General features: G+C 50.4%; 1 protein-coding gene across 3 annotated transcripts in view; it reads right to left on the bottom strand.

The window, feature by feature from the left end:
• coro2ba (coronin, actin binding protein, 2Ba) overlaps positions 1-15397 on the bottom strand; it is a 241835-nt gene that overhangs the window by 13106 nt on the left and 213332 nt on the right. For all 3 annotated transcript variants that reach the window (XM_072470477.1, XM_072470478.1, XM_072470476.1), the window contains exons 10-11: positions 12782-12872; positions 1133-1269 (exon numbers count right to left, since the gene is read on the bottom strand). In XM_072470477.1, the coding sequence (XP_072326578.1) occupies positions 1133-1269; positions 12782-12872 (228 nt within the window). The remainder of the gene's footprint in view (positions 1-1132; positions 1270-12781; positions 12873-15397) is intronic.

Raw genomic sequence — 15397 nt, 5'->3', positions numbered from 1 at the left:
CCACTCTGCTACCGTGCCGCCCTTGTATGCACTTTCCAGCAGCGTCCAGGACAACAAGGTTTCCTCCTCCTGGTCTGGGGGCATTGGGACAAGTTGAGAGAGTTGAAAAGTGCCAACTATGAGCGGGAACTGAGGGTCGAAGCTGGCACCGAATCGGAGTGAGTACAGGTCAGACTGTTCAGAGGAAACAAAAGGGGCAGCACGGTAGCACTAGTGGTCAGCACGGTAGCTTCACAGCGCCAGGGTCCCAGGTTCGATTCCCCACTGAGTCACTGTCTGTGCGGAGTCTGCATGTTCTCCCAGTGTCTGTGTGGGTTTCCTCCGGGTGCTCCGGTTTCCTCCCATAGTCCAAAGATGTGCAGATCAGGTCGATTGGCCATGCTAAATTGCCCTTACTGTCCAAAAGGTTGGGTGGGGTTACTGGGTTACAGGGATAGGGTGGAGGTGTGGGGCACTCTTTCCAAGGGCCGGTGCAGAGTGGATGGGCCGAATAGCCTCCTTCTGCACTGTAAATTCTTTGTTCTAAGTGCTCATTCTGTACCTTTCACAACCTCAGCCAGTGATACATTTGCAATGCAATCACTGCCGTAATGAATGAGGCCAGCACAGTAAGCTCTCCCACACGACAGTGTGATGATAGCCAGACCAACGTGATGTTTATTGAGGGATAAGTATTTATCCGGGACTATGGGGAGAACACCTTTCTTCTTCTTCGCCATCAGTGCCACGGGATCTTTCACATCCGCTTGAGAGGGGAGGTGTGACTTCAGCTTAACATCTCCTCTGAGAGTTACACTATAACAGTGCAGCACTCCCTCCGTACTGCACTGGAGTGTCAGCCTGGAGTTTGGTGCTCAAGCCCTGCAGGGGGCCTTCGACATGGAGGTGAAGGTGCCACCTACAGAGCCACATGACCAATTGATCAACTTTAGTGACTTCGATCAGGGGAGAAATGCTGCCCAGGGCTCCGGGGATAATTCCCCTGCGCTTTTTCGAAATAGTGCCATGGACATTTTATGCCCACCTGAGAGGGCAGGTGGGGCACGGTGTTGGTGCCTTAGCCCAAGGTAGGAGAGGCAAAGGTTTGGGAAGGAATTAAAGCGAGTTAAACTTCAGGTTTCTCCAGACCCACCTCATTCTCGGTCCGAGGCGGCACGTTTTCTAATAGATCGATTCCGTTTACTACCACACTTTTCTTGTCCTTTTTGGGCACCTTGAAAGCAATGTTTGTAGATTTGTAACCTTCCTTCAAAGACATTAGAATTGGATCTGCAACAGAGATGCACAGAATGCAAGAGCTTGTAACAATGACATACTTAAAATATTGAACCTCTGGTAAACGCAGAGAGTGACACATATTCCCACATTCAGGTCATGAAACACCTAAGCAGAAATTAATGGACAGGTTTTTCTCTCATAGCCTTTATGGTGAAGAAAATCAATGTTATAGTTCATATTAAACTGTAAATTATGTATAAAATATAAATTCAAAACATCCCTTTAGCTTAAATGACAATAGTATGCATTTGTAAAGCACCTTCAACAGAGCAACACATTGCAAAATGCTTCACAGATATCTGACAACTGAGCTGGTTATTATCAGAAACGTGGTCAAAGAGGTAGACTGTAACGGGCATCGTAAAGGAGGTGAGAGAGGCAGAGAGGATTAAGGAGGGAATTCCTGAGCTCTGGGATGAGATGGTGGACACATTAAATCCTAACAGTTGGACAAGCGAGAGAAGTACATAGTTCATAGAATTTACAGTGCAGAAGGAAGCCATTCGGCCCAGAGAGTCTGCACCGGTTCTTGGAAAGAGCACCCCACCCAAGCCCACACCTCCACCCTATTCCTGTAACCCCACCTAACCGAAGGGTAATTTTGCGCGGCCAATCCACCTAACCTGCACATCTTTGGACTGTTGGAGGAAACCGGAGCAGCAGGAAGAAACCCAGGAAGCCAGGAATCTAACCTGGGACCTATTGCGGGCCAGGGTTTAGAGAACCCCAAAGTGTACCACGGAGTTCACCTGACCCACACCATTTAATAGATTGTGGTATGGGAGCACAACGGCCCACTCTACAGGTGTGATGTAACAGAGAGCTAAAGTACTTTTAAAACAAAACCATGTTTATGAAACCAGTTAACACTTTATAAACCCACAGTAAACATCTAAACAGCTATCAACACCAATCATCCCCACAGATACAATATTCTATAAGTAACCCGTCATAAGGATAACTTTCCTAACGACATCCTTAAGTTCTAAAGACCCTTTTTACAGAAAGACAGCCGGTTTAAATTCTCTACAGAAACCGGTATTACTTTGAAATCCTCAAATGAGCTGAAGACAGTCTGTAGCTTGTGGAGAGAGATCATTATACAGCTGCTTGCTTTGCCTGCAGCTCTGAAAACGAAACTAAAAACACATGTAGCTGCCTGTTCAACAACGAAAGTAAAGCAGACAGACAGCCCAGCTCCACCCACACTCTGACATCACTGCAGCTATTTGATAAACACCATTTCCTAAAGGTACTCTCACATGACAGACCCCGGAGCTGTGTAGCAACTGAGGTAACCACTGTGCTACCATGCCCGCCCATTGAAGAACGGAGATCCACATTCTCTTCGCACAAATACATTTAACGCACAGAAGACACATTGGACTGAGTAACAATGGGAGAACTTTAGAATTGTTCAAGAAACAATTGAATGGTGTGATGGGAGAATTGTAAGTTTATTTAATGTACGGACAATAAAGGTTGGGTCAAATGTCCTTCACCCATGACAACTGTTAATTGTATAAATTAACCTTAAGTGAGTCCAGTTGGAAGACATCCATTGGATGACTACTTGAGCAGCCATAAAGAGATACTTATTGACATTGGTGGTGGATAGTAGAGTTACGAGCTATACATTTGTAATGCTTCACAAGGGGAATAAATCCCAAACTGAGTAAATGTTGACGTCTGGTCATTTCCGTCACCTAACTGGCCATCTGGAGCTTAACAACTTGGACCTCACTTGACCATGGGGAACGCAAAGTCCTGTCACTCTCTGGAGTCCTAAACTCGGTTTGTTCTCACTGGGAACGACGGAGGTTGAGGGGCGACCTGATAGAGGTCTACAAAATTATGAGGGGCATAGACAGAGTGGATAGTCAGGAGGCTTTTCCCCAGGGTAGAAGGGTCAATTACTAGGGGGCATAGGTTTAAGGAGCGAGGGGCAAGGTTTAGAGTAGATGTACGAGGCAAGTTTTTTTACGCAGAGGGTAGTGGGTGCCTGGAACTCGCTGCCGGAGGTGGTGGTGGAAGCAGGGACGATAGGGACATTTAAGGGGCATCTTGACAAATACATGAATAGGATGGGAATAGAGGGATTCGGACCCCGGAAGAGTAGAATATTTTAGTTTAGACGGGCAGCATGGTCGGCACAGGCTTGGAGGGCCCAAGGGCCTGTTCCTGTGCTGTACTTTTTTGTTCTTTGTCACCAATGGGAGAGTGCAAGAAGTAGGGGACCCACTGCAATTTGAAACATGGAACTGGAAAAGGTCATTGTGAAAGGACAGGGTGGTAGCACGGAAGGATCTAGGCAACAGCTAACGTTTCTGCTCCCCATTTCCACCCGAGAAAGTAAATGTATTTGGATTTCGTACGGGGACAGGATCTGGTTTTAACGTGATGCCCTGCATAGTTGAGCAGCCGGTTAACACTAACATCCAGCCTCTCTCGAGTGAGGTGCCATATAATAACGTGATGTGGAGACGCCGGCGTTGGACTGGGGTGAGCACAGTAAGAAGTCTTACAACACCAGGTTAAAGTCCAACAGAATCGAAGTGCACCACAGCAAGTGTCTGCACAGAGAATTCAGCAGCCTCCCGAGAAATTCAATCAGATAGGAGAGAGCGAAAAAGAAAGTGGAAAAGAAAATCATATCAGTTCTTAATGTATGCAAGGTGAAGCTGAGGGAGAAAGGAACGGAAGTATCAGTTGATGGGGTGAGATACAGTGAGGTGGTGAGGGAGGCTGATGTGGACATAAACATGAGCATAGATCGGTTGAAAGAAAAAGAACATGCATTTTTGGTGTACCTTCAGAAACACAGAACATATCAAAGTATATACAACAAATCTAGTCACCGTTGTCATGTAAGAAACATGGCAACCAATTTCTGCACAGCAAGCTCCAATAAATAGAAATGTGTTATGACCAGGGGCGGGATTCTCCGAGCCCCCGCCGGGTCGGAGAATCGCCGGGGCTGGCGTGAATCCCGCCTCTCTGGCCTACGATGGGCCGAAGTCCCGCTGCTGGAATGCCTGTCCCGCCGGCGTGAATCAAACCACCTCTTACCGGCGGGACTAGACAGCGCGGGCGGGCTCCGGGGGGCCTGCGCGGGGCACCAGACGATCCGGCCCCGGGGGGTGCCCCCACGGTGGCCTGGCCCGCGATCTGGGCACACTGATCCGCGGGCAGGCCTGTGCCGTGAGGGCACTCTTTTCCCTCAGCCTCGGTCACAGCCTTCACCATGGCCGACGCGGAAGAGACTCCCCCCACCTGCGCATGCGTGGGGATGACGTCAGCAGCTGCTGACGCTCCCGCGTATACGCGGACTTCCGCCGGCCGGTGAAGTCCTTTCGGCCCCTGCTGGCGTGGCGCCAAAGGCCTTGCCTGCCGGCCGGCGGCGCCCCAACCATTCCGGCGCGGGATAACCCCTCAAGGTGAGGACTTGGCCCCTAAAGGTGCGGAGAAATCTGCAACTTTGGGGCGGGCCACGCTGGAGTGGCTCCCGCACTCCATCCCACCGGGACCCCCGCCCCGCCGGGCAGGGGAGAATCCCGGCCCAGATATCTATTTTTGTGATGCTGGTTCACAAAATCACAGAATTGTTGCAGTGCAGAAGGAGGCCATTCGGCCAATTGTGTCTGCACCTGCCCCCCCCACAAATATCTAGTGTCATTCTCCTGCCTTTTCCCCGGACTCCTGCACAGTTTCTATTCAAGGAACCCTCTAATGCCCTGTTGAATGCCTTGAGGCAGCGCATCCTTCACCCAACCACTTGTTGCTCGAAAAGGTTCTTTCGCACAACCATTTGCTTCTTTTGCAAATCATTTAAAATCTGTGCCCTCTCCTTCCTGATCATTTCACTAGCAGGAACGGTCTCTCCCAGTCTACTCGGTCCAATTCCCTTATGATTTTGAACTATCCTTATGAGCTATCATTGAGGGAGCTCATACTCCAATTGGCCAACCAATAATGCCAATTGAAGGTCATTACACCCCTCCCCCCCAACGTCCGAGGAATTCCCGCCAGCTGGCATTCCTCGGAGCTTCTTCCTGCTCCTCCTGTCCGGGTCTGTCACCTGAGTCGTCCGCCAGGTCGTTCTCCGACGTAGGTGTGGTGTACCGTATAGGTTCCCGTCTTTTCCTTAACGACCTCCTTGGAAGATGTACTTCCTCCTCCTCGGGGAGAGGTGTCGCAGCGGCCTCGTCGAACGTGTCCATCTCCGACTCTGACGACTGGATGACGGGGTCTGGAGAAATTGCTCGGTGCATCTTTCCCGTCTAAGCTATCCCAGCTTGAGGTGGTCCTGCTTCGACTCCCTCTAGGTGTGGTTCCGCCGCCCTTATTTGGTCTAGGTGTTTCTTCAGCACCTTACCTCCTATCGAAACTTTATATGATATGGGCCCTGTTTGGGACTCTACCGTGCCTTTGACCCATGTTGGTCCATTCCCATAATTCTTGACCCAAACCGGTGCCCCCACCTGGAAATGTCTCTGCTGCCGACTATTATCATGCCCCCTACGTTGGACCTACTGTTGTTTCTCCACTTTCCCCGTTAAATTTGGGAAAAGGAGACTCAGCCTCGTTCGCAGCCGCCTTCCCATTAAGAGTTCAGCTGGCGGTATGCCCGTTGTGGAATGCGATTGGGTCCTGTAATCAAACAGCCAGCGGGAGAGCTGTGTGTCCATTGACGCTGCCGGCTGCTTCTGGAGTCCCGCTTTTAGTGTCTGGACCACTCTCTCTGCCAGGCCGTTGGATGGTAAAGGGCCGTTTTGATGTGGCGGACTCAGTTTCCCTTTAGGAATTTTCCAAATTCCCCACTTGTGAATGCCGTTCCGTTGTCCGACACCAATATCTCCGGAAGTCCATGTGTTGCAAACGAGGCCCTGAGCTTTTCAATTGTCGATGCTGTGCTTGCCGCGTTTACCCGGTGGACGTCCAACCATTTGGAGTGGGCGTCCACTATCACCAAAAACATTGAGCCCATGAAAGGGCCGGCGTGGTCAATATGCAGGCGGGTCCACGGTCCGCGTGGCCATTCCCACGGGTGCAATGGCGCAGCTGGTGGCACTCTTTGCCCCTGTTGGCACTCCTGGCACCGACGTACCAAGACTGCTATGTCAGTGTCCAATCCTGGCCACCAAACGTAGCTTCGAGCTAGCATCTTCATTTTAGACACCCCTGGGTGTCCGTGATGTAACTTGGTTAAGATTGCCCGACGGCCCTGAGCTGGGACTATTACCCGGGCTCCCCATAATAGGATACCGTCTTCTACGGTTATTTGGTCCCTTCTGCTCCAGTATGGGCTCCACTGGTCTCTCCAGTTCCCCCGTTAGCAGTAAATGCTTCATCTTGGCTAAAACTGGGTCTGATAATGCCGTCGTGCCGTAACCTTTCTATTTCGACATCTACTTTCTTCCTTAATGCAAAAAGGACCGGCCTGGCCTTACAAAATTTCAGAAGGGCTTCTGGGTCCACGTGCAAAGTTGCTTTGGCACCTATAATTTCCCCCAAACCTTCTTGGAAGACCTCTGGGTATTTTTGGAGTACTCCACTCAACTGCCCGCTTCCACTCTGGAAAATTTTCATCCAACCCAAGTTTAGGTCTTTCAGCCAGTTCCATCCTATTAAGTTTGGTCTGGAGCACTCTACTATCGTCAATGGTAATCTGAGCAATTGTTTGTCATATTCCACGGGTACATGAGTCATGCCTAGAACTTCCAGGGGGAAACTTTAAGTTTTGTCAATGTTTTTGTTAGGGTTAGTGGCTGGAGTCCATCTTTGATTTTTTAAAATGCTGCCACTCTCATTACTGATACGGCCGCACCCGCGTCTATTTCCATTATTGTCGGCCGACCGTTCACCCGTGGGGTAACCTTAATAGGTTCTGCTTTCTTCGTCGCAATATTATATAACTGTTCCCCTTCGGAGGAGGATGGGGCATCTAGATTGTGTACTTCCCTGCAACCCCACCTGCTAGTCCTCTTTTGCCACCACCTCCTTCTAGCGTTTCTGTCGCTGTTAAACCACTCTGTCTGGTGCCAGAAACGGTCCTTCTCTGTTGGGGGAGCCTCAGCCGGTAGTTCCCTCTGTCTCCAGTTAGCGTCGGGCCGAACTCACATTTTTCCGCCAGCCTTCTCAGGAGGGTCAAGAAATACGTGACTGACTCTCTGTCTTCCCACTTTGTTGTGTAGAATCTGTACCTACGCAAAATGAGGGGTGGTTTTGGATCATAGTACTCTTCCACCAATTTCGTTAATTCTTGGAAAGGTATCGTGTCCGGCATATCGGGATAAGTAAGACTACATATAATGGCGAAGGCTGAGGGTCCGCACGCCGACAGCAGTATAACCCGTTTCCTTCAGTCCTCCGTTATCTCATTGGCCTGGAAAAAGTAACACATTCTCTCCACATACTGGGACCAGTCCTCAATAGTTGGGTTGAATGCATCTAACCTCCCAAAAAGAGGCATTTTTGAAATAGCAAGGCTTACCCTCCGAGTGCGGCAGCTGGTCTCCGCAAGCTTCTTTGTTTACCTCGTCGCCACTGTAATGATCCACAGGAGGCAGGGGTACCATAACCACACCAGTATTTATTTGCAATACCTTCTATACCAGAGCAGCTCCAAACAGTGCTGCTAGCATTCCAGTCAACTTAAGACTGCCTCACAAAGCCTACACAGGTGCTTATATGGGCCCCCTCAATGAGCTATCATTGAGGGAGCTCATACTCCAATTGGCCAACCAATAATGCCAATTGGAGGTCATTAAACCAGGGGAGTCCAACAAGCTTCTTAAAAGTCCTTTATTTCAGCAACAGCATCATACATGCACAGGGCCCGGTTCCCTTTCACCGGGTCCTCATTCCTTTTTAGCTGGCTCTGCAGCTGCCTGCCTTTTATGCTAGTGCTGTGTTAACTCAGTCCAATTGAACACGGGGAACAATCATCCCCAGATGGATGAGTCCTGAGCAGGTAATTACACCCCCCCCCCCTCCACCCCCTAAAGCCCGAAACCCCTCACAAGGACGGCCATTTAGGAGGAGTGGATAGGGGAGGGCCAAACGGGTGCAAACCCCACAGTGACCAGACAACAAACCTAAAACAAAATTGGTTCAGATAAGGCTCCACCAAACGGGGAAGCAGGACGGACAGGCGTGTACTCCACCAAGCATTACGTCCGGCCCAACACCCTCACCAGTCACACAGGGGGCGAAGCTGCCAACAGCCGAACCCGGGGACGGCGCGCGCCACAGCATCGGACCCATCAACCCAAGGCGCAATCGGCGTGGCGTGCCTTCCAGCCACAGAGGGAACAGGGGGTGGGACATCAGACAACGTCCACCTCAACGTCCCGCTACTCCCAAACTCCACTTAATTTTTAATATTGGGCACTCTAAATTCTACCCCAAAAAATAAAACACCTACCAAAATGCCCAGGGAGCTGTCGCCCCGACATTCTTACAGTACACAGGCAAATAAACACAGCGCAAATAAAAAAAAACAGCAGGGTTCCGTGCGAGCTTCCACACGACCAGAAGCCACATATGGAATGTCCAGTCAACTCCACACCAGAGTCTCCTGGCACAAAACCTGCAGTCGTACAATAACTGTCAGGTCGCAGGCAAAACATCACTGTTGCAAGTCCCACAGTCCAAGCTGCCGCAGAACAGTCTTCCAAACACAAACGCTGCACTCACGACCAGAATGACGTTCCAAAACGGCGGCGACAACTCGAGAACGGACTCCCCCGGTGGACCACTCTGCCAGCATCAGGAAACAACAGCAGACAGAGACGGACGAAACGCTACGCGACCCACACCAGAATGATACCGCATCGGGTACTGCTGGACGCATCAGACTCCAGATCACTCCCAGCGGACACACTTCACAAGCCGGCAGAAAAAAAAAACTCGACCTGGCTCTCGCCTTCCATAACATTAGAGGCTCTAAAAAAAACCCACAGAAACAAACTCGGTACCGTAGTCCACTCTATTAAAAAAGAAATTCCCAGGAGGTAGCTCCGCCGAGCAAGCAGCACACCGACAGCTCCAATCCCATCTTTGTCGCCAATGTGATAAAGCCAGGGGAGTCTAACAAGCTTCTTAAAAGTCCTTTATTTCAGCAACAGCATCATACATGCACAGGGCCCGGTTCCCTTTCACCGGGTCCTCATTCCTTTTTAGCTGGCTCTACAGCTGCCTGACTTTTATGCTAGTGCTGGGTTAACTCAGTCCAATTGAACACGGGGAACAGTCATCCCCAGGTGGATGAGTCCTGTGCAGGTTATTACAGTAGCACTCCCTGACAGTGTAACACTCCCTGACAGTGTAGCACTCCCTGACAGTGTAGCACTCACTGACAGTGTAACACTCCCTGACAGTGTAGCACTCCCTGGCAGTGTAACACTCCCTCAGTACTGCACTGGAGAATCAGCCTTGATTTTTTTTTTACTTAAGCCCTAGAATGACTCAGAGGAAGAGGGCCGGATTCTCCGTTCCTGAGGCTAAGTGCCGATGCCAACAGAGGATCCGTGGCGTTTCACGCTGGGAAAATCAGCTGCACACCCGCACCAATTCCGCTGCCGGTGAGTGGCTAGCACTGACACCGCGCGAAAAACACCCCGGCGACGCGCAGAGCAAGTTGGAGAATCGCTGGGTCCATGCTGCTCATGCGCAGGGCTGACAAGCTGTAGCCGCGCATACAGCTACAATCTCCCACACGCTCACACACCGATCGCGCTGAGAAAGATGGCGCCGGCCATGTTGGACCGCGTACCCGCCCATGCTGACCCCACAGCCCACCTCCTGGCCAACCCTCGCCATTCCCCCCATTCCTGCCAGAAGCCCCCCGGCCAGCGGCACGGTTCTCGGCCGAGGGTGGGGGGGACTGGACATTTGTCCGCACGCCCTCCCGCTCACTCCGCAGTCGCCACACCAGGCTCATGACCGCTGAGACCACACGTTGCCCGCGCCGTCGGGAACACGGCCTATCGGAGGCGAATCATTGTGGATGGGCTCACTAATGATATTCCAACGGGATTGCGACTGTGCGCGGCACGCGTCTCGATGGCGCCGATTTGGAGGTGGCGGAGCATCCCGATCTGGTGTCAAACCGCCGCCTGTAGTGTCGGGAGCCATTCTGCGCCCGATCGCCGTTCCCGATTTCGCCATCGGGCAACGGAGAATTCCGCCCAGAGTGTTACCAACGGAACCATGGCTAACATTTGGGTCAAACGGTTTCTCTGCAGTAAATCCTGTCCAGTGGGCCTCCCTGACAACAAACGTGCAGTCTAATTTACTTTTCTATCTGGGTCACCTGGGTCACCAGCAAACAGATAACATTGTTGTTGAAGTCATAAAATGTGAAGATGCACATCCAATTTGTGAATGCAAACAGGCACAGCTGGCAGATTCAATCACAATCTGTCCCATTGATAAATGCTTGGTCTTCTCATTTCGAAACCAGGGGTTTACCTCAATGCATTGTGCTGAACAAAATGGTAGCTTATAAAATCGACATGAATATTCTTTCTGAATCGCTGTTTCTGTCTCTACCTGTAGCCCAGTAAATGTAGCCCAGTCCATCACGCAAACCAGCCTCCCATCCATTGACTCCGTCTATAATTTCCGCTGCCTCAGAAAGGCAGCCAGCATAATTAAGGACCCCACGCACCCCGGACATACTCTCTTCCACCTTCTCCCGTCAGGAAAAAGATACCAAAGTTTGAGGTCACGTACCAACCGACTCAAGAACAGCTTTTTCCCTACTGCCATCAGACTTTTGAATGGACCTACCTCGTATTAAGTTGATCTTTTCTCTACACCTTGCTATAACTGTAACATTATATTCTGCAGTCTCTCCTTCCTTCCCTATGTACGGTATGCATTGTTTGTACAGCATGCAAGAAACAATACCTTTCACTGCATACTAATACATGTGACAATAATAAATCAAATCAAATCAACCTCCTGGTTGTTAATCGTTTAGTTTGGAAACAGAACACAAAGAAAATTCTGCCAGCAAGGATCACCCCATCACTGAGTTTACTTTCTATCTTTCTTTATCTGATATCCCTTTCAATAGAAATATGAGCCAGAGTAGTGGCCATTGAACCTCGATCTGTTCTGCCTCTCAAGAAGATCATGGTTGATCTTCTACGTCAGCTTCACCTTCCTGGCCTTTCCCCAAATCCCTTAATTCCCTTAGTGTCCGGAAATCAACCTCTTTCTTTAATATACTCCACATCCAAAAGACGGCACCCCTGACAGTGTAGCACCCCCTCAGTCCTATACTGGAGTGTCAGCCTTGATTTTTGTACTCAAACCCTGGAGTGACTCAGAGGAAAAGTGTTACTAACGGAACCATAGCCAACATTTAGGCCAAACTGTTTTAGTGCGGTAAATTCTATGCATTTGACCCCCCTGTCAATAAAGGTGCAATTTATTTTACTTTTCTATGAATCCACAACACTCTGGGGTGGAGAATTCCGAAGAGTCACAACCCTTCAGCTGTCTTGGCCTCAAGCTCTGTAATTCTCTCCCTACACCTCTCCACGTCTTGAACAAACTTTCGTCCTTTCAGACGCTCCTTAACACCTACCTTTGACCATGTTTTTGGTCATCTGACCTAATGTTGCTTGGTGTCATACTTTGTTTTATTATACCCCTATATAGGTCCTTGAAATGTTTCATTATGTTAAAGATGTTATACAAACATAAGTTCTTCTCATTGTTTAAGCAAATAAATTTCTCCTCATCACAATCCTAAATGACTGACCCTTTATTCCAGAGAAACCCTACAGTGCAGAAGGAGGTCATTGGCTCATCAAGTCTGCACTAAACTTCCAAAAAAGAACCCTAACATGGTCCAGGCCCCCGCCCTATCCCCGTAACCTTGGAAACCCACCTAAGACACTAAGAGGCAATTTAGCGTGGCCAATCCACTTAACCTGCACATCTTTGGACACTAAGGGCAATTTAGCATGGCCAATCCACTCAACCTGCACATCTTTGGACACTAAGGGCAATTTAGCACGGCCAATCCACTTGACCTGCACATCTTTGGACTGTGGGAGGAAACCTGAGCATCCGGAGGAAACCCACGCAGACACGGGGAGAAAGTGCAAACTCCGCACAGACAGTGACCCAAGGCCGGAATCGAACCTGGGACTCTGGAGTTGTGAGGCCACAGTGCTAACCACTGTGCTACCGTGCTGCCCATGACATTGTGACTCCTATTGCTGGACTCCCAGCCAGGGGAAACATTCTAGAATCATGGAATAGCTACAGTGCGGAAGGAGGCCATTCAGCCCATTGAGCTCTGACCCCTCATCTGGACCCTTTAGATTCATCATCAGCTAACGTTAGAAATGGAATGAATGACAATTGTAGCAATCATGCCACTATTGGGGTGAAAAGCTCCTTGTGTGCGGTTGCTGGCAACACCAGTTGGGACAATTGATGTAACAATAATGTTATGAACATTAATGGTAAATATTAGGACCTCTGTTCATGCCACTCAGCCACTCCTCTGCCGTGAGTGCAGGCTCAGTCCCAGGTGTCATCGGGTAGATATCCTCTTGATATGTTTCAGACTGAAATGAAAGAGGAGTCAAGCTCAGTAAAATACCCTTTCCCGAACAAAAATCTACCTTAGTCTTTACATTTTTATTTGACTGTGTACTATTCCCCCTCCCCCAACACCAACACCCCCCCCCCCCCCACACACACACACACAAAGCATTGCATCTTTTAGTGGGGGAGAAAATTCCAGATTTCAACCACCCTTTTTGCGAAGAAATGCTTCTCGACATCACCCCAGAACAGCTTTGCTCTGATATTAAGGCTATGCCTTCTTGACTTGTACCAGCAGTGTGAATAGTTTCTCTCCATTTGCCCCCATCCAACCCTTCGTCTTTGAATCCCTGCTGGTGGTGCATGGCCGAGAGAGGTGATGGGGATTAAAATGAAATAAAACATGACAGGTTGCATTCCCACAAAACACGGCTACCCCCTCTTCCTCGTAGGGTTTTTGTTTTAAATGGAAATTTCCCCTCGGGCTATCTTCCTTCCTTGCCCCCAGGCGTTGCTTCCTCCTGTTATACAAGTGTCAGCTGTTATTCTATAAACAAGGTGGCCAATTGCCACGTCTGAGCCGCCACAAGGACTGCTGCTCGACCAAGAGGGGCACCAAACCTGGCTTATAATCCATGACCCGACGCAGGCATATCGGAGCTGATCGGAGCAGCGATATGTCCTCTTGGAGCCACGAGTTAACTCGACATGGATAAGGAGTCGAGGCATAGACCTCTCCTGGCCAAGGTGTACGTGCCACCTTTACCACCGGGGGCATCAGCGAGTTTTGTTCATGCACAGGGAGGTTTACGGGAATTTTAAAAGCAACCGAGTCCAGAGTGACAGCTATCCTGAGGATCAGCAGGGAGAAATCAATCTGAACGTACTTTAAAAAAAATAACCGTGAAGCAACCCCACAAGCACCCCCCCCCCCCCCATCCCCCCTACCCGTTAGCGACGACTAGTTCTCTGAAATGTAATATAAACAGACCCCGGGGTGGGAATCACGGTCCCGCCAGCCCCGTTTTCCGGGTTCTCTGTGTCCGCAGCCGACCAGTGTATTTCCCATTAGGGCCATCCCATTCCGTTGGGAACCCACAGGCGTGAGTGCGCTGCTGGCGAAGCGGAGGATCCTGCCGACAGAGAATCCCGCAGCCCATCTCTTCTGGAACCTCTCACTCGTTCCCCTCAAGGCGAATTTCACCATTTCCAAAATCAGGAACTCCATTAAATCCCCCAGCCACACCGAGGCACAGGGTGGATTAGCTGGACCTCCAGCCCAATAGGACCCGCCTGCGAGCGATCAGCGAGGTGAAGGCCAACACATCTGCCCACGCACCTGTTTGCAACTCCGTCACCCCGATAGGGCCCCCAGGGGGACTGGGCACCAAGTCCACATGTAAGATCGCCGACATGGTGCTGAAGAACGACTCCCAAAACCTCTCCGAGTTTGGGCAGCACCGGAACATGTGCATATGGTTGGCTGGGCCCTTCACACACTGCTCACACAAATCCTCCATCCCTTCCATCACACAAGTCCTTGCCTTCGACAGATGCACCCTACGTACCACTTTTAATTGAACCAGCTCCAGCCTCACAACGAGGCTGAGGGCATTCGCCCTCGGCATCATCCCATACCACAGACCCTCCTCCAGCTCCATCCCCAATTCCTGCTCCCAGTGGGCTTTGACCCCCTCGAGAAACGCGCTGTCCTCCTCCAATATCCTCGCACAGATCGGCAAGACAACCCCCCCCACCCCCCCCAAGCACCCCACCGACAATACCCCCTCCAACAATGAGGGCGGTGCCACCGGGAAGGCCGGGCAGACCTATTTTTACACAAAACCCCTCAGCTGCATATCCCTGAACTTCGCCAGCTCCTCCCAGGCCGCAAATCCACCTCATAAAAACAAATCCTTTACTTCCGCCAGCCCTCGTTGCTCCCGACCCCCGAAACCCGTCGTCGATCCTCCCAGGCTCTAACCCGTGCTGCCCTCGGATCGGCATCAATTTCGACCCCGCTCCCAATTTAATGTGCTGCCGAAACTGCCTCCAAATTTTCAAAGTGGAAACCACCACCGGGCTTCCCGTTTACCGCCCCAATGTGAACACAGCTTTTGGTTCAATCGGTGTGTAGCCGTGGCGAGAGATTAGAACGATCCTGTGGTAAACCACTGTATTGTATTGTATTGGACTGTTGTATTGTTACATGCCTGGGCTTGTCCCTGCTGGCTCCGAACCACTGTAGGTTCGGAACCATATGTGTATTGTGTGTAAACCGCCACTGTATTATATATAATGTGGTAAACCACTGCCTGCTGGCTCCGCCTCCCCCCGGGCTCGGTATAAAGGTGGCTAGGCTCCGCCGCTGCCGAGTTCGGGATCAGAGGCCAGGAGGCTTTCTGTTTAGTTTATTAAAGCCTCAGTTACGTTCACTACTCGTCGTGTGTTCATTGATGGCACATCAGATCCTTTGTTCAGTTGATCAGATAATGTGAATGTCCGACAGCGATGGCTTGTACGGCTTTCTGGTTTCACTGTTTGC

The sequence above is a fragment of the Scyliorhinus torazame genome, chromosome 12 (assembly GCF_047496885.1).
Source record: "Scyliorhinus torazame isolate Kashiwa2021f chromosome 12, sScyTor2.1, whole genome shotgun sequence".
NCBI lineage: Eukaryota > Metazoa > Chordata > Chondrichthyes > Carcharhiniformes > Scyliorhinidae > Scyliorhinus > Scyliorhinus torazame.
The sequence above is the reverse complement of the archived record's forward strand: the minus strand, read 5'-3'. Positions and strand labels throughout refer to the sequence as shown.